Source organism: Prinia subflava (genome assembly GCF_021018805.1).
Source record: "Prinia subflava isolate CZ2003 ecotype Zambia chromosome W unlocalized genomic scaffold, Cam_Psub_1.2 scaffold_36_NEW, whole genome shotgun sequence".
Taxonomy (NCBI): Eukaryota; Metazoa; Chordata; class Aves; order Passeriformes; family Cisticolidae; genus Prinia; species Prinia subflava.
This window is the reverse complement of record NW_026960611.1, coordinates 540,978-559,426: the sequence shown is the minus strand read 5'-3', so window position 1 is coordinate 559,426 and position 18,449 is coordinate 540,978. Positions and strand designations below refer to the sequence as shown.

The 18,449-nt window shown below is 44.5% G+C and overlaps 1 protein-coding gene across 5 annotated transcripts in view; it reads right to left on the bottom strand.

Annotated features, from left to right (window-relative positions):
• Positions 1-311: 311 nt before the first annotated feature.
• LOC134565152 (ubiquitin-associated protein 1-like) overlaps positions 312-18,449 on the bottom strand; it is a 74,644-nt gene continuing 56,506 nt past the window's right edge. For all 5 annotated transcript variants that reach the window (XM_063424605.1, XM_063424600.1, XM_063424604.1 and 2 more), the window contains 4 exons: positions 10,596-10,631; positions 9,964-10,161; positions 8,084-8,185; positions 312-4,740 (listed from right to left, as the gene is read on the bottom strand). In XM_063424605.1, coding sequence (XP_063280675.1) covers positions 4,600-4,740; positions 8,084-8,185; positions 9,964-10,161; positions 10,596-10,631 — 477 coding nt within the window. In that variant the 3' untranslated portion in view covers positions 312-4,599. The remainder of the gene's footprint in view (positions 4,741-8,083; positions 8,186-9,963; positions 10,162-10,595; positions 10,632-18,449) is intronic.

The following is an 18,449-nucleotide window of genomic DNA, read 5'->3' as shown; positions in this document are numbered from 1 at the left end:
AAGTTGCCAGAAAACTAACTACTGAGTACTTATGGGTGCTTGAGGAAAACAAAGAAGTGGCCAAAGGAGAGTGTAGCACCAGGCTACACCTTTTTTGGTCTCTGGTCTCAGGGTTGCTGTTCCCTGAGATTCTCCTCTGGGTTGCTGTTCCCCAAGGTAATAAGGTTTTCGGGACTCTCTCTCTCTCTCAGGGTTGCTGTTCCCTGAGACTGTCCTCGGGGTTGCTGTTCCCCAAAGTAATAAGGCTTTCGAGCTTCTCTTGCCCAAAAGGTCTCACACCAGAGCCAGAGAAGACAAGCTGAGTCCGCTAGTGCATGTTTCCAGGGTTGTTTATTCTTCATTATCTCTCAGTTCTTTCTCAGCTCTGCCAGGCATCCCCAGCAGTGCAGGACATGCAGCGGACTGGGGCAGATCAGAGGGTCCTAGACCCTTTGTACCATTTCTCTGGTCCAACCACCGTCCACAACGTACTTTTTATTTACAAAATCTTACCAATACTTACTACCTATGTTAACATGTCATTTCTACTCTAAACCAATCCTTGTGATACAACTCAGCAGAAAATGGGGGAAAAGAACAAGAACAAGGAGGACAGGACCACTCCCCAATTCCTCCATCTTGCCTCTTCAAGCCCATATACTAAAAATCCTAGCTTCTACATTTACATTCTGTGATAAACTAGCTACTACTTATTTTGAATTCTTTCAGCTTGTGATTCTTCATACAATGTGGGTATTAGCTCCCATGGCCAGGGATCAAAAGCAGTGTCCTCCTGGGCTCTGTGTGAGGCTGGCTGACCCCCTTGTACAGATCCCAAATCCCCCTGTCCCCTCTCCAAACCCTTCAGGGCGGTGTAATAGTCGATCCAAAGGTCCCTCATCTGCCTCACGACTGTCAGAGGCTGAGACCCCCACGGACCCTGGGCCGAAACACAGGAGTTCTGGCCTGCCCGAGGCGGGACCCAAGTTTCTCCCTGCAGGTGCACCCCTTGGACCAAGACGCCCTCCTCAGAAACCCATGCAGGAACAATAAGGGGCTGTTACGGTTCCTGGGCTGTGTTTGCAGAGGCTGTGTTTGCTCTGACTGACTGTGCTGTACCTGCCGCAAAGCCCAGACCTACTTGTCCCAAACCTGCCTGATCTGAATGGTTGCACCTGATTCCCAGAGCAACGAGCCTCCTCACAATGACTCTTGGGTGCTCCCCCCACTTTGGCCGGGTGCCCCCCACTTCTGCCTGCATTGACCAGGTGCCCCCTGCTTCTGAAATGACTATAAAAGCTTCCCCCTGCGACTCACACTTTGAGGCCTCCCCGGCGGACAAGACAGTCTATTGACACGCGCCACGAGGACTGCGAAGGTGGTCTTGGTTTCCAGCGTCATGAGGACTCTCATCTGTTAGTCGGTAGCTATGACCTCCCTTTTCCTCTTTTCTCTCTCTCTCTTTCTTTCCCTTCTCTTCTATCGCATAATTGTGTGCATCAATAAAGATACAATTGATTTTACTTGAACTAAGTTCTCATTGCCTCCTTTTGCACTCTGAAATCAAAACGAACCATCACGACCATCCTTTGGCTCGTGACAGACGGCCAGAGGGATGTCCTGGACTCCGACACTCTGGAAGTTTTCTCTTGGCGGGGAAAAGATGCCATGAGGTTTGGGGGCAGGTAAAAGACAAGGGTGGGGGCAGCTACACTTGCTCTTGCTCTCAGCATCGAGGAGAGGACGGCCAGGATGTTCCTTGCTGCGGGAGGAGTTCACTGTCACCACCAAGTCTGGTCCTGGGAAATCTACCATCATCTGTTCATGTGCCCCAGAATTCTGAGCTCGCCTCCTCCTGCCCTGCTATGCCGGCCCTGTCCCACCTCCACCACTGCTTCTTTGGCACTGCTTTGAGGCTTTTTGCTATGCTGTACCCCTGCACTGCCCTGCTCTGCTGGGACATCCCTGCCGTTCCAGCTACCACTGCAGAGCTTCTGATATATCTCATCCACCAGCCTGGGAGTTTCCACTGTTCCAGCTCAGCCTCTTGGAGTCCCGCAGGGGCACCAAGATCAGACTACCCCAGGCTTTGTGAAACAAAGCCCCCTGAGGTTCCTGGTTCTGTTTTATTATTAATGCTGTAGTTGTTGTTTGTTTGCCTTGTTATACATACTAGTAAAGAACTGTTATTCCTATCCCCATACCTCTGTCTGAAAGCCCCTTTAATTTTCTAAATTAGAATAATTTGGAGGGAGGGGATTTGAATTTTCCATTCCAAGGGAGGCCCTGCCCCTCCCTAGCAGACACCTGTCTTTCAAACCAAGACACAAATATGTTATCACAGAAGTTAGCACCATTCCCAATTGACTCAGCTTTGGACAGCAATGGGCACATCTTGGAACCAGCTAGCATTGGCTCTGTGAGACATGATGTAAGATTCTGGTATCTTCTCACAGAAGCCACACCCATAGCCTCTCCTACCAAAACCTGGCCATGCAAACCTAATACAGATGTAAATCCAGACACTTCACTGACAAAGCAACAGCAGTGTTACCAGGGAAGACACAAAGGGGTACATCTTTTTCGAAGGAGACCACCAGCTTTACAAGTATCACTTTCCATCTTCACCTCTCTGCTCTCATCTCTATAAGTCTCCATAAGCAGAGTGGTTACTGTAGTGGGGAGACCAGAAAAACAACACACATAAACACAACTGAAGAGATGATTTAATTCAGAAGTTTGGTCTAAATAGTTGCTTCTTTGCTGGCAAGACTTCTTGCTCTTTCAAGATTGTCTAGTACCAGACAGATTTGTTTGGATATTAATTGTGAGAAAACTGAAACAAGCAACACAACCGAATGCTCTCAGCAGTGACAGTAAAGCAGTTCAAGTTCTGTTTTCCAGCTTTTCTGATTAATCAGGAACCCCAATTCTTCATTTCAAACTGTCACATTTCTCATCTGGGAAGGAAAGCTGGACATGTGCTTTACCTGCACCCACAGAGGCAGCAGCTGCTGATCCACCAGCTGCTGAATGTCCTTCTTAGAAAAATTTTAATTTCAGTCCCACTAATAGAAGCGGGTGAAGCTCAGTACTATGGGATACATGCAAGGAAATCTGTCCTGGTCCTATTCATCATTCATCTCCACACCTCCTAGATACTTACCAGGTACATATTTTCTCAGCATCATTTTGTTTTAAGTAAAGGTAATTAGCGTAGTTAAGAACCACACAGACAACTCCAGGAGTTAACACTGTACCCAAATTACATGTTTTGGTCATATAAACCTAACAACATAATAGACATGTCATCTCCTTCAGGTTCCTGATGAGCTAAAACCTCCTACTGAAAAACTTAAATTGAGGAAATGAGCCAAGTTGTTTTTTCCTGCCTAAGTTCTCAGTGCTCCCAGCTCCATGCTATAACACGAGTTTGGATCCCTAGGCTTGGTTTTGCACCACTGCAGCCATCTGCCTGGAGACCTGGTTGTTCTGCCCAACACACAGTGTGTATGTGTCCCTACAGGAGCAGGCAGCACCTGGGCAGGCAGGATCCAGCAAGTTGTTAATTTGTTGAAGCCAAAGAGCATGAGAGATGGGAACCATGACACTGGGAGTTATATTGAGGATTTTGTTAGTTTTTCTTCTGCAGAATCAAAATATTTAGTGAATTACTTTAAAGATTCCTCAAGACTGTTGATATTTTAAGTACTTAGAACTTTCACTATCAAAACCAACCCAAAAGCTGATTTCTAGTACTAGATGTTATTATGCAATTCTATAGCAGTGTGAGAAATGGAACTAATGCAGTGAGTATATCTCTTTTAAAGAAAGTGCTTGAAAGGAACCTCCTGCATCACACTGAGTATTATTTAAAACAAAAAGAGAACTGATTTCCGAGCAGAGTATTGCCTTAAATATCCTACAAACCTGGGGGGGTTAAGAATACTAAGCTCCAGCTCTCTGCCTTCAGGTTCAAAAACAAACATAAGTTGCAGGTCCAGATAGAATTCACAGCTTACCCATTTCAAGGGAATTTACAGACCACTCAGCATTGAGCACTCATGTCTGGCAGAAGTGTTGGATGCATGGGTAAAAAAACCCAAGAGGAATAGGCTCTTTATGCATAGCAATAGTTTCTGAAACAGTGTTCTACTAAGTTGCAGACTAACTTTCCCCCCAAAAATTAAAACTCCATTGCACTAAAGGTCAAATTTAACCAGTTAATCTGTACTATGACACAATCAAGTAACTCAGTGCAAGCAGACACCATGAAAGAAACTTCAAAGAACCAAAGCATCCTAGTTTCAGAACCAACAATGTTCTTCTGTTCAACTCCAGTGCAAAGGTGAATGGGAGAAATCACCCCATCTCTACCTATGTACAGTTCCAGTAGAGGCTGGACAGTCTAAACTCTCTGTGGCCAAACTGGAAAAAAGGAAACTTAGGACACTGAATTTCAGAAACCAAGTTGTCTCCCAGTGGAAAGAGAAATGCTGGAGTGATGCACATGGGCAGGCTTGCTCAGACAGAGCCCTTATATGCAAAAAACCAAACTCCTTGCTGAGATTGTCACCCTGGTCTTGCTCTGTTGTATGATGAGAATCCAGGAATGTGTTTTCAGCTGGCTCCTGCACGGGCCATCAGATCTTCCAAAGCCTTCTGTTGGTCATTGTTATGTAGTAATAAGACCTCCTTAATGTCTTTTAGTTCAAAGCCCATTTCTTTAAATTGACTCATTAGTTGGAGAAGCTCTGTCATCTGAAAGACACAGACAGTCCATTACTTGCAAGAGAAAAGAGGATCAGTGCTCAGTGGAGGTTTAGCACACAGCCAGTCTTCAGTGACTGGGCACCCCATAGGGTGGATTTCTATACCCCAAGTACAGGCCATTCCAATGGTTGGAGAAAGTCTGCTCACATCACAGTCAGCAGAACTCTGGGTGCAGTAGCCCAGGGAGCCTCACCTTCAGTCCCCTGTGTTTGCAGGCCTGCATTTCCAAAATCCTCTTCAGCAAGGGCACCAAAGCTTGGTCTGTGGGGGTGTCTCTCACAGCAGGAAATTTATCAGCCTTGCCGAACAGACTGATTAATGTCACCCCACTCCCCCAAATCTACCAACTACTGTTGCATCTGAATTTTTTTTAAGTAACATTGACTTTGGGAACAGCACAGTAGCCCTTGCTATCAAACTTGTGGGATTAGCACAAATCCTATTGGACACACTGTTGTTGGGGGTTAGATTTGTTTCTTTTTCACTTACAGAATTTTTTCCCATAAGTTGCTAGCAAACTTAACGACTGACTGAGTGCTTAACTAAAACAAAGAAGTGGCCAAAGGAGATTGTATCACCGGGCTAACCTATTGTTTTTGGGTCTTTGGGAGTTTTCTCTCAGAGGGCCGAGATAACACGAGCTTTGGGAAAGGTAAAAGATGGAGCTGGGGGGGGCAGTGGCTCTCTTGCTCTCAGCATCGGGGAGGACTGTCAGGCTGCTGCTCGCTGCAGGAAGAGTTCATGGTCATCACTCCGTCTTGTCCTGAGAAATCTACCGTCATCTGCTCATGTACCCAGGAATCCTGAGCTCGCCTTTCTCCTGCCCTGCTGGGCCGGCCCTGCCCTCACCGCTGCTGCTTCCTCGGCACTCGGAGGCTTTTCTGCTACTCTGTAGCCTTGCACTGCACTGCCCTACCCTGCTCTGCAGGGACATCCCTGCCATTCCAGCTACCACCGCAAAGCATCTGATCTCATCCACCAGCCTGGGACTTTCCACTGTTCCAGCTCGGTCTCTTGGAGTCCCACAGGGGCGCCTAGATCAGACTGCCCTGGCCTTTGTGCGGGAAAGCCCTCGGCGGTTCCTGGTTCTGTTTATTATTAATGCTGTAGTTGTTGTTTGTTTTGTCATATATACTAGTAAAGAACTGTTATTCCTATCCCCATACCTCTGCCTGAAAGCCCCTTTGATTTTCTAAATTAGAATAATTTGGAGGGAGGGGATTTGAATTCTCCATCTCTAGGGAGGTCCTGCCCCTCCCTAGCAGATACCTGTCTTTCAAACCAAGACAACTGTGTACAATACTACCAACATAAACCACAAATTCTCCCCAAATTTTTTTAAAAAATAAAGTAACAAGAAGTGAATGACTGATCAGACTTTTATGAACCTTCTGCAATTTACAGGACCTCTGCTCCACTTTGAGGGGAGGGATAACAAATGATGACAAAATCAAACTAAAATCAAATTGGTTGAGATGGACAATCAGGAGATTAGCCATTTCCTGTTTTGGAGTTAAGCCAGTAGTAAATTCATTTACTGAGCTACATCACTGCTCCCATTTTCACACTGTTGTTCCTCTGTTTGCAAGTTCATCACAAAGTCCAAGAAAGGCAAGAAGCCATATATATGATGTCAGTAGCGGCTGACATCATCTACCTGGACTTGTGCAAAGCATTTGACATTGTCCCACACGACATCCTTGTCTCTTAACTGGAGAGACATGGATTTAAAGGGTGCACCACACAATGCATAAGGAATTGGCTGGACGGTCACACTCAAAGAGTTGCAGTCAAGGGCTCGATGTCCAAGTGGAGACCAGTGATGAGTGGTGTTCCTCAGGGGTTGGTATTGGTACCGGTGCTGCTTAACATCTTTGTTGGTGGCATGGACAGGGGAATTAAGTGCACCCTCAGCAGATGAGACCAAGCTGTGTAGTGCAGTTGACACACTGGAGGGAAGGAATATCATCCAGAGGGACCTTGACAGGTGGGCCTGTGCAAACCTCATGAAGTTCAACAAGTTCAAGTGCAAGGTCCTGCACCTGGGTCAAGGCAAACACTGGGATCAATCCAGGCTGGGGGATGAATATATTGAGAGCAGCTCTGCTGAGAAGGACTTGGGGGTGCTAGTATATGAAAGTCTGGACATGACCCAGCAGTGTGCACTTGCAGCCCAGAAAGCCAAGTGTATCCTGGGTTGCATCAAAAGCAGTGTGGGCAGCAGGTCAAGGGAGGTGATTCTCCCCCTCTACTCTGCTCTGGTGAGATTCCATCTGGAGTACTACATCCAGATCTGGGGTCCCAAGCACAAGAAAGATGTGGACCTGTTGGAACGAGTCCAGAGGAGGCCATGAAAATAATCAGAGGGCTGGAGCATCTCTTCTATGAAGACAGGCTGAGAGAGTTGGGATTGCTCAGCCTTGAGAAGACAAGGCTCTGGGGAGACCTTGTAGCAACCTTCAAGTACCTAAAGGGGCTACAAGAGATCTGGAGAATGATTATTTACAAGGTCATGGAGTGAAAGGACAAGGGGGAATGTCTTTAAGCTGAAAGAGGGTAGGTTTGTGTTAGATATTAGGAAGAAATGTTTTACTGCGAAGGTGGTCAGACACTGGAACAGGTTGCCAAGAAAAGTTGGGGCTTTGAGCACCTTCCAGGTGTTCCTGCCTATGGAGGAAGGGGGAGGGGTTTGAACTAGATAATCTTTATGGTCCCTTCCAACCCAAACCATTCTATTATTCTACATCTGGGGGGTTGAGTTGCACCTCTAAAGATTTAATATAGCTGGGCACACAATAGTCAAATTTTAAAAGATCCTGCTGTCTTCTTAGCTGGCTACCTGCTCCTGTCTCTGTACTTTTGGTGTTTGTAAAACATCCAAATAATGAACCAGAGCCCAAAAAAACATTTTCCAGCTTCTTTCAGGAAGAGCACTAAGCCAATTTGCTGAGCAGCCAGGCAGATGCATTCGTACAAGGGAGAAAATTCACAGCCAGGGGAGACTGGCAGTTTTTGAAGGATAATTTGCTGCTTCTGAAATTAACTGTTTCTGTACCAAGCACCTCACACACAAGAGAACTCTGGGTTCAAAACATTGCAACCAGAATAAGCAAGGTCTTGAAAAAATCCTATCTCCATTAAAATGCATGCAAGTGAGAATGATAAAGGAACACAGTATAATTCTAATGCTTTAACACATTCACTTTATCACCACAGGGATGTCCTTCAGCAGTCAGTTTTGGAAACAAGGTGGCATTACCACAAAAGGCAGAATTACATCAGCCAGAGGAACTGCACACTCTCTCTATTCCTGCACACATTGTGCCCTCACCTTCTCCTCTGAACACTGGTGCATTTCCAAAGCTGCTTCAACAAGAAGTGGATCAAAGCCCTTCTCACAAAGCTGTCCATGTACAAACAGGTAATCCAAAACCTGTGGGGAATGAAGAAAAGAAACTAAGCTTGCAGAGCAGCATTTGCAGCACATGGCTGAATACTATCTTTGTACATGCAGAGGGACTCAGCATGACTTTACCCCAGGCTTCACCAGGGACTCAGAGAAAGTCCTTCCTAGTAGATCTGACACAGTCTTTATGCAAGAACTTGTTCAGAGAAAACAGATGAGCCCTTCTGTCCTCTTGTGTTCTCCCACCAGCTCTGAACATCATCTGCTCTAGTCAAAAGTCTCACAAGCCAATCTATCACCACGGGGCCTGACCAGTAAGAGAGACTCGGAACACAGTTCTAGGTTCAGCAGAGCAGGGCAGGAAGACCCGGGTTTATTTACAAAAACCACTTTTATACATTTCCTATGATAGCTGTGGATTGGAGGATGGAATTCCCACCTCCCCACCACACTGGCCAAGCCAACTGTCAATCACCTTTCTCCTCCCAACTAGAAATATGTAAACAATGAAAGACAGTTAGCAAAACATGGCCAGTGTTTACATTAACGAGCGTGAGAGCCTGCACGTCTCTCCTTCAACACGAACATTCGGCACACCAGGAAAAAACCTCATGGCAACACCAATCTTTAGAAGTTTAACTCTGCCTTTTATACTACAAGTTTTTAAGATGAAACTGTAGATTCAACAGTCAAGATGTCGCAGCTTTTAGCTTCTTCTCAACCAGTGACAAGAGCTAATGCAATCTGAAAGCATTCAGGCTTTAAAGATCAACTCAGCATACCAGTGAATGAGCTGCAAATCCCAGCTCACACGAACAGAAACCACTGTCAAATTTCTTATCTGTCCTCAGTTTTGAGAGGTAGGGGGAAATGTCTGATAGGTAATGCTAGGTCCACAAAAGAACACAGCTTGCAAATACAGCAGGATTTAAAACCACCATCCTAAGGGACATTTGTTTCATTTGATACTTCAGTTCACTTCAGCACACAGCTTAAATCACCCTCAGTGTGTAGGTAGTGGGCAAGCAGATCAGCTCTGCAAGAAGTCACTGGGATGCTCCTCCTCCCCAGGCAACAGGCACAGTCCTGCCAGTCAATGCTCTGCACACAGTCCACCTAGGGTTTCCCACACAGAAAGTTTGGCCTCACTCTTCCTGCTTTAAAATGTTTGAAGCGGATCCAAGACAGAGCCATGTTTCACCCTGCAGCACCTAATGTTCAATGACCTGGTTTTAGCAAGTGTTTGAGGCAACACATGAGGCAGGAAGCAACACATCACACAAAAGAAAGTTGGTCAGTGGTGCCCTGCAAGAGGCTTTCAGGGATGTTGTAAGCCTGCAGGGGCAAAATCCCTCTCTACAAGTAGAGACATCAGCATTTCAACCCATGCTCAGAACAAGGGAAATTGGCTGGGTTTTTTTTGTCACATGGCACTAAGCAAGGCATAGAGCCATGCTAAGCTTCCTTTGGATGGTTTTGTGGCTTCTTGGAAGGCCCAGTACCTCTCCCAGGTTGACATGGAGCTAAGGGCCCATCCCAAGCTCAGTGCAGCTCTTACCCAGCACCCACAGGTGTGGTTGACTCAGTCTCTCATCAGAAACAAGTGTGGACACTCTTTTCTTTGGTTTTGGGAGCCTTTATTACCATCTGACAACTTCTCTAGTGGTTAACATCACAGCAGTTACAGGCTGCAACCCCTTGTTAGAATAAATATATTCCCCCTATACATTTTGTAAACCTAGGTTTGTTTCTCAGCAGAATCAGCATCCAATCAAGGGTTTCTTCCCCCCTGCACAAGCTCTTACCTGGTCTATGTTCTGCCCCTTCTTCTTCATGGCTTTCAGGACATCCTCAGGCATGTATCCCATGTTGACGACTGTCTCTATGCACTGTCTTTCACTAGCAGAGAGGGCCTGCTGTAGTTCAGGAGTGGGATCACCTGACTGCTTTGTGTAGCTGGTATTATTGGGCACTTGAGACACTGGGAAATTTTGGTGTGTTACCTAAAGGGGAAAATCCAGAGACTGAGATGATGGTCATCTTTGGCATCCCCTGATCCTGTTTCTGGCTAGTGCAGAACCAGGATACCCCATGTAATTAATGCAAGAGGCTTTCTAGACTGCCCTTGGGAAGTTACTCACTGTTAGGATGAAACCAAGCAGTGCTCAGTCTGATTCCCACCATACTTTTTTAACCCTCAAAACAGCAACCAACAACCCAGATTATTTCCAATATACCCTCTCCTGCCAGTGGACGAAAACCTTTCAGTGCCCAACCATATGATCTAGTCAAACCCTGTACCTCAGCAGAAGCATGCAGATTGCTTCCTTTACCCCAAGTTTAATCATCACCCATGATTTTCTGTACTCAAAGGAACACTCCTGGAGATTTTCAGAAACATGATCCAATGCAAACACACAGGTATTTGGGAACTTACCATAAGTATTTTTGTCTCCTTGTAGTCTGGGTGCACCTGTTGAACAACACACAAATAAGATGACTATAAATATTATGCACCAGTGAACAGAATTTGCTACAGCTGGGGAGGAAGGGTTTTATGGGAGAGATCTGGGAATAAGTCTACTATACTAGGGAGACTTGTGGTCTGATCAGGCTTCCACATGTAAGATGTAGACATTACAGTTATGTGAAGTTATAGAATAGACATAATAAGGATAATTTCTTCTTTCAGAACTCTATAAAAACAGATTATATGTGAAGAAGGATGTGTCCCCTCTCATAATAATTGTAAGCTTGTTTATTCTGTCACTGTGACTTCTACATGTTCACAAAGCTCAGTGTAACATGCTGGCTTGAATGACAGTAATAATTTTAAAATCATTGCCTAGAGACTTCCCTTAATTTTTTTGACCATGAGGAGTAAGAGAAACACATATCTCTTCTAGTCTCAAAGCACTTTATTTCATACACCTGTGATGGATGCACTCAACCGCCTTAACTAAACCTGCAGTTTGATACAGGCTCCAAAGGAGGTAAAGGTCTGAGCTGTAGTTCTATGAAACACAAAGGATCAGAGAGCATTGATGCATATGAGCTTGGAGCATGATTGTGCAATTAACATATGAATAGTGTGTGATTTTTTCAAGATGCATTTATGAAGGACCAAAGAAAGTTGTGGGTTTAAGGAGTCTCATGCATACCTTTCCCATCATATGCAATTTGTCTATGAGCCAACCACTTTATCCCATAAATATGACAGTCTAAGTGAGCCACCTTTGAGCTCTCCCTGCTAGGCAGCATGGCTGCAGGGCAGTCATCTCCTCTTGAGCTGGGACACCTCTCAAGGTTGCTCCTGAAGGCAAAGACACTTTTTATCAACTACAGATCTTTAGATGAGTCCAATTTGAGTTCTCTCTAAACTGCAGCTGGACTGCACACCAGTGACTCTCCCCTTGAGCTGGGATGCCTCTCAGTTTTTGAGATTCCTTACCTGAGGTGGAGATACACTTTATTTCACAACAGATCTTTGGTAAGTGACTGATAGCATGCTGAATTAATACTAATTAAATCCATGTAGCTAATTCCATTAGACATAAACCATTGTCCAAGCCTGATACTGAAAGTGGACCTAGTTGCACCTAAGCTCTGTCAAGAGTTTAGAAACCAAGGGGGTCCACTATGAACCTTGTGACTCAGCAGGAGGGTCTCTCTTACCCTTTTGCATCTTTGGTCTCTGTGTAAATGATTCTAAATCAATTCTAACTTGATTTTCTTTTGTATGTCTCATCCATGTAAGTAATAGAGTGAACCTTGCCATCAAACTTTGTTAAATTGCACTTTTATAAATTCATATTAAAACCATTTTTGCTAATACTTTTGATGGTGATTCTTTAAGTGACCTAAATCACTTATCCACACCACCACCCTATATGAGAAAAATGGCATACTGGCTAAAAAGAGCATGTGATTTTTCTACCAATGCCCAACACTTGGTCCCATTCTCAGTACACCAACAAGGCTGGACAATGTTCCTTGCTGTACACCTGCTCCATTTCTGCAGAACCAGGCTGCCAGAGGGCAGAACCAACCCTCCACTTTATATTACTTTACCCAAGTGCAAAGTCAGAACGCTGCCCTTTTCAATTCATCCATTTCAAAGTCTTCCTACATTTTAAATCAAATTTTAAAAGACTGCAAGAAATTACTTTGAACCAAGGGCCTATGTTTATTGCCTTTCCTTAATTTCTTTTTAAGCCAACATAGATTGCTTGAAAGCTTGTCTACATCTTTCAGAAAAGCTGTCTTTGGGCCCAAACTGAAAAAATCAAACAAACAAAAAACCCAAACAAACCAAAAAAATCACAAAAAAACCCTTATTCATAGAAAAACAATTTTGAGAATATATGTTAGGATTTTGGCAAATTCCATCTGTTGAGGGAGGGAAGAAAGAAGAGGGGGAAAAAAGGCCTTGTTCTGCATTTCTACTAATTTTTATCTCCAGGGTAAGAATTTATTGTCTAGGACACAAAGCCCAAGAAATCATGTTTGGTCTAATGGACTGGTTTATGCAAGAACCTCTCCTCATGGTGGTAGAGGGGTTCAAAGCTCTTCATAGACCTCCTTCCTCAAGGCACTTTTGCCAAAGCAAAAAGCACTAGTGTGCTGGTTCAGCATGGAAGGGATTTTTTCAAGAAAGTTATAGCAAAAACCAATTAGTGACTGGCTTTGAAGTTGACAGCTTGATTGACCAATTAGAAAGATGACACGCCTCTGGGAACACAGGGGGTTAAAAATCTGATGAATCCCAGGAAACTTCCTTTTCTTCGTGGCCCCAGAACAGGTAACAGGGCTGGCCTCTCTCTGCTGCATGGCCCCCCAGGGCCTGATGGGCCGGCTGGGCCCTGCCACTGCAGCCGTCTCGGCCGAGGTGGGCCCAATGACTCCTGGGCAGAGGGAGGGGAGAAGGGGAGAAGAGTATGCCCTGTCCTGCCTGAGCCCAGGCCCAAGTGGCTGCTGACATCTGCTGTTACACCACATTTCCATTGCAGCCTGGGCCGAGCCCCCTCCCTCCTCCAGCAGCTGCCAGACCGGGGGGGGGGAGGTAAGCCCAGCCATGCGAGAGATCCTGGCACAGCCTGAGTCTGCCACCTTTGGCTATCTCCCAGGAAAGAACCAGCATGCCCTCTGCAGACCTGGGAGAATGTTAACTCTTTCCTTAGAAACTTTCAAAGCACTAACCTTTCTCTGAGTGAGACAACAGCCAGTGTGAGAGACATGTAAAGAGATACTATGAAGATTCAGGGTCAGTTGAGGAAAAGTGGTATCTTAGATGAGGAGATGGAGAAGATGCCTTGGGTTTTGGGCTGAAAGTCTTTTGTGAGCCATGGTAACAGACTGTAACATACTAGAATATTCCTTTAAACTGTGGAACAAATATGCATTTCGGGATGTGATAAATGATGTGGGATAATTCGTGTTTATAATGTATCTATAATATAAATCAAGTTATGTCCTTTGAAATAAATGGTAAAATCATACGAGACTGGGGGTGGACAGATTCATGAATGGGAGAACAACCCTTGCCAGGAACTGGGGAATGACTGAATTTACAAGAGAAAAGGAGAGGGGATCTGAGGAAGATGGGTCCTCTCTGGAGATGGGATTGCGAACGACCCAACCATTACCACAGAGATGGGCCTTGCTCCACCCGACATCAGGGACACACATCTCAATATGCGATTCCCAGAAGTCGCATCCAATATTCATCTCCCCGGGAAGAACTATTCAACTGACCGAATGGTGAGGATGAATCTCCATGAATATGAAAACTGAAGGGACAAAGAAAGCATGAAGTAATGCTCGGTCCCGCTAAAGAAACTATATAAAAACTTGACTCACAGAACTGAAAGCGTGAACAGGGGAAGCTACGGTGCGATAGAGGCCGCAGCTAAGGTTCACCGAGTGCCGACCCTGGGACTTGACACTGATTCTTTGATTGTTGGCTTACCCAAAATTCTGTTCATTGATTTTTTTTTAAATTAATAAAAACATTTATTAATTTGGAATTGGCTTTACATTTATTTCAGGGGAGATGATGAGAGTATTTAAACTGTAGAGATAAGCAAAGGCATTTGTGATGGACTAAGTAAATATTGAAATAGCTGTGATCTAATTGAGAATTTTGAACAGACAAAGATAAAGATAGAAGCCCTCTGCCTCCAGGGAAAAAGATGACCTCTGTTTCTTGAGATGAAGATGATTTTAGATATAGTGAAGAAAACCCTTTGCTTTTGGAGCCATTCATCTTTAAAAATGTTACCCCATGAGTATGCATGAGTCCATGGCCCATATGTAGCTGCGGGCAAGGCTACGTGTTATGGGAGGTTCACAACTGCAGATTTTCCCCAGGCGGCTGTTTTTGAGAGAGTTAAAAGCCACAAGCGGACTGTTTCTTTCTTGTGGAAAGTTACCATAACAGACCAAAAGAGACTTCTCTCTCTAAATGGACTGATGAAAGACTATTTTATAAGTGATACTGACCTAGAGTTCCGAGTTTTGTCTTTGTACATTGTCTGTGAGAAAGGAAAGAAGCTGTTGGGGGAAAGGGAAGTGTTTTGAAGGTTTCATTCTGATTCTTATTAATTTTTTTTCTCTCTTGTAGTTTTGTTAATAAATCTGTCTTTATACCTTTCAAGTTTGAACCTGCTTTGCTTTTCTCCTAATGCTATCTCACAGCAGAAAAAGAATAAATTATTCTGGTAAACACTCAAACCACTACACTAAATTTGGGAAACAGAAACTACAACTAGAATATGGGATACATTGAGGTGGGCTTCTGGACTAGCCCTGAAATCAGCTGGTTATCAAACTGAAGAATGATGCTTTGTTATCAATGCTGCAGCCAGGAAAACCAAAACTGCTTCTTAGACTAGAGATTCAGGAGTCCAGGACCAACTCCTCTTCCTCAGTGTACTTGAGCTTGACAACCTGTGTTTGAGGTCAGCGATGTCCAGTGGAGGAGGGAAACAGCTAAAGGAATTCTGGGGGACAAAGCTAGGACTGGTCATTCAGCAGTCATGCCCCCTTACATCTCAAACTTGCATTTCAGTGCCCTTCAAGAAGGAAACCTACATTGCCTTCAGTATGTACTTGTACACTGTGCCTACTTTTAGGCACTTTATAGGCTGGGAGCCCCGTCTTCAGCTGGTGTGCCTGCATACATCACACTACTGCAGCAATATATATTCTGAATGGTCTACCAGGAGCACTCCATCCTCCAGCAACCAGATTTCTTTAAATGCATCGTACTAATCAGGTCTCTGATCAGCTTTGTTTAATTCCAACCTGTTGACTTCACTAATCATTTCTCCCCTTTTCCAATGCTGCAAAAAGCAAACTAGTGAGCTTCAAAAAAACCAAAAAAACCTAAACAAAACCAACCAATCAAGACAAAAAGAAAACCAAATAAACCACCACCATAAACATACTGAGGAGAAGAGACCACCCAGAACAGAATCAATGCAGTTTCAGAGAAATCACAAGTTTATTTCCATCCAAAAAACCCTAGACCAAATTCACTGGTAAAGCATAAACTCCAGTGGAAACTCCAAATCCAAAGTTACAATTTTGATTTTAATAGTCAAGAGTGAAAATGTGGTCATCTAGTTGTAAGTGATCTTTCATGTTAATCCCTAGAGATGTGTCATACTTCAAGTTTTCACCTCTGAGCTACATATGATTATAGTCACCTCTCAAACCTGTGATCTGTAACAGTGAGCAGTTGCTCAGCATGCTGCTGCTTCTGCCAAAGTTTACTGTATTAAATTTGTTCTAGTGATCAATAAACAGCTGTTCTCCTGTGCTGACAAATACACCAGTTGTCAGAATACTGTAGTTCACAATGCATTTACCTAAGTCTGAAAAGAGATTAGGGAACAGGAGAGCAGCATTGTCACTTGTTTCAGTGCACATGGTGTCACAAAACCCTGTACTATGTCAGTAAGGCCACAGAACCACTGAAGCATCATTTATATTGGACAGAAGCAGCCAGATTATTTTAGAACCAGCTAGATGATTTGACCACAGTTTTCACTAGGCTTCATGAGTACTGGTGTCCAGATCTTAGGTTCTTTGGGGAAAAAAACCAAGCTTAGTGATGTGCTGGTTTTGGCTGGGGTAGTTTACTTTCTTCATAGTACCTAGTATGAAGTTGTATGCTGGAAAGACTGTTGATAACATAGAGGGTTTTTTTTATTATTATTGTTGAGCAGGGTTTGCACAGTGTCAAGGCCTTTTCTGCTTCTTGTACTTCCCTGCCAGTGAAGAGGATGGGGATGCACAAGAAGTTGTGAGGAGACACAGCTAGGACATCTGACCCCAACTGACAAAAGAGATATTCCATACCCTATGACCATGCTCAGGAAGACAGGAAGAAGGAGAAAAGGGAGAGACATTTAGGGTGATGCTATTTATATTCCCAAGTAATTGTTATGTGTCATTTCACAACTGTAAAATAGCTGAACACCTGCCTGCCTGTGAGAAGTAGTGAATTAACTCCTTGTGTTGCTTGGCTTGTGCACATGGCTTTTGCTTTCCCTAGTAAACTGTCTTTATCTCAACTCCAATTCTCCTCACAATCCCGCTGGCAGGGGAATGAGCAAATAGCTGTGTGGGGCTTGGTTGCTGGTTGGGGTTAAACCACAACAATCCTTTTTGGCACTCAACATGGGGATCAAAGGGTTCAAGATAACAGATTTGATTGGAATGTGCTAGGACAAATTTATAGCTGTTAGTACTGTTTATTAATTGGCAGGCTCCTGCGCTTGCCATGGGCTCACTTGCCTGACTATATTAGTCTAGTGCTCACTAGTGGCTGGTTTTTGCTTCCGCTGATAGTGCTGTGCTGCTCATCACCTCACTGTATTGTGCCTGGGAATGTTTAGATAACAGCAATGGTGATGTGCCTGGGCTGGCAGATGGCCAGGGCACTGCTGCTGTAATGGACAGGCTGGAACTCATGTGAACTCAAGTTGAAGGGACTGTGACCTATGGATGAGTCCAAACAGGAGCAGAGATCCACCTGCAGCCTGTGGAGGAGCCTCACACAGGAGCATGTGGATACCCAAAGGAGACTGTGATCCCATGAGAAGCCAGCACTAAAGCAGGCTCCTGGCAGGACCTGTGGAGAGAAGAGCCCATACTGGAGCAGGTTTGCTTGCAGGATTTGTGAGCCCATGAAGGACCCACACTGGAGCAGTTTGTGAAGAATTGCAGCCCATGGGAAGGACCCATATTGGAGAAATTTGTGGAGGACTGTCTCTCATGGGAGGGATCCCATGCTGGAGCAGGGGAAACAAGGATTCCTTGCAGTCTGTGGTGCAGACCATGGTGAGGAAGCTGTCCCCCTGCAGCCATGGAGGATGATGATAGGGACTCTACTAATGGTGGACTCTAGCAGGAAACCCCTTGTTGCAGACAGGCTGGGAAACAAGGGGAGTTCATTGCAATGTTAAATGCTATAACCTGGCCCAAAAGGACCAGGGGTGGAGACTGTAATGGATATACCTTTAAATTGTTGACAGACATTGAATTGTATGTTACAGGAATTACTATAACAGTGTCATGCTTTAAGCCCAGCTGGAAATGAAACACCATGCAGCCACTCGCTCAACTCCCCTCTCTCCCATTCCACCCCAGTGGAATTGGGAGAAGAATCAAAGTAAAACTTGTAAGTTGAGAAAAGAACAGTTTAATTATTGAAAATAAAGTAAAATACAGCAATAATGGTAAATGATGATAATTATAATAAAAAGGGAAAAAACAAGTGATGCAAAATGCAATTACTCACTACCTGCTTACCAATGCCAGACCTCCCCCCCCTCTTTCCTGAACCCAGATTGGCCACCCTTCTGGGTAACTCCCTGCAGTTTATATACTAAGCATGACCGTTCTAAGGTTTGGAATATCCCTTTGGTCAGTTTGAGTCACCTTTCCCAGCTATGCTCCAGCTCAGTTTTTTTTGCGAACCCCCTTACTGGCAGAGCATGAGACAAGGAAAAAAATAAGTCCTTGACTAAGGATAAACATGACTTGGCAAAAAACTAAAACACTGGTGTGTTATCAACACCATTCTCATTCTGAATCCAGAACACAGAGCTGTAACAGCTACTGAGAAGAAATTACCTCTACTCCAGCTGAAATCAGGACAAACAGGAACCACATGAACCAATGGAGGAGAAAAGCCTTAAAAACAGCAGTGTCCTGACCTGCAGACTAAGGGAATGATATTTGTGTGTTATATCAAAGAATGGGAAGGAGTAGGGTAATTAAT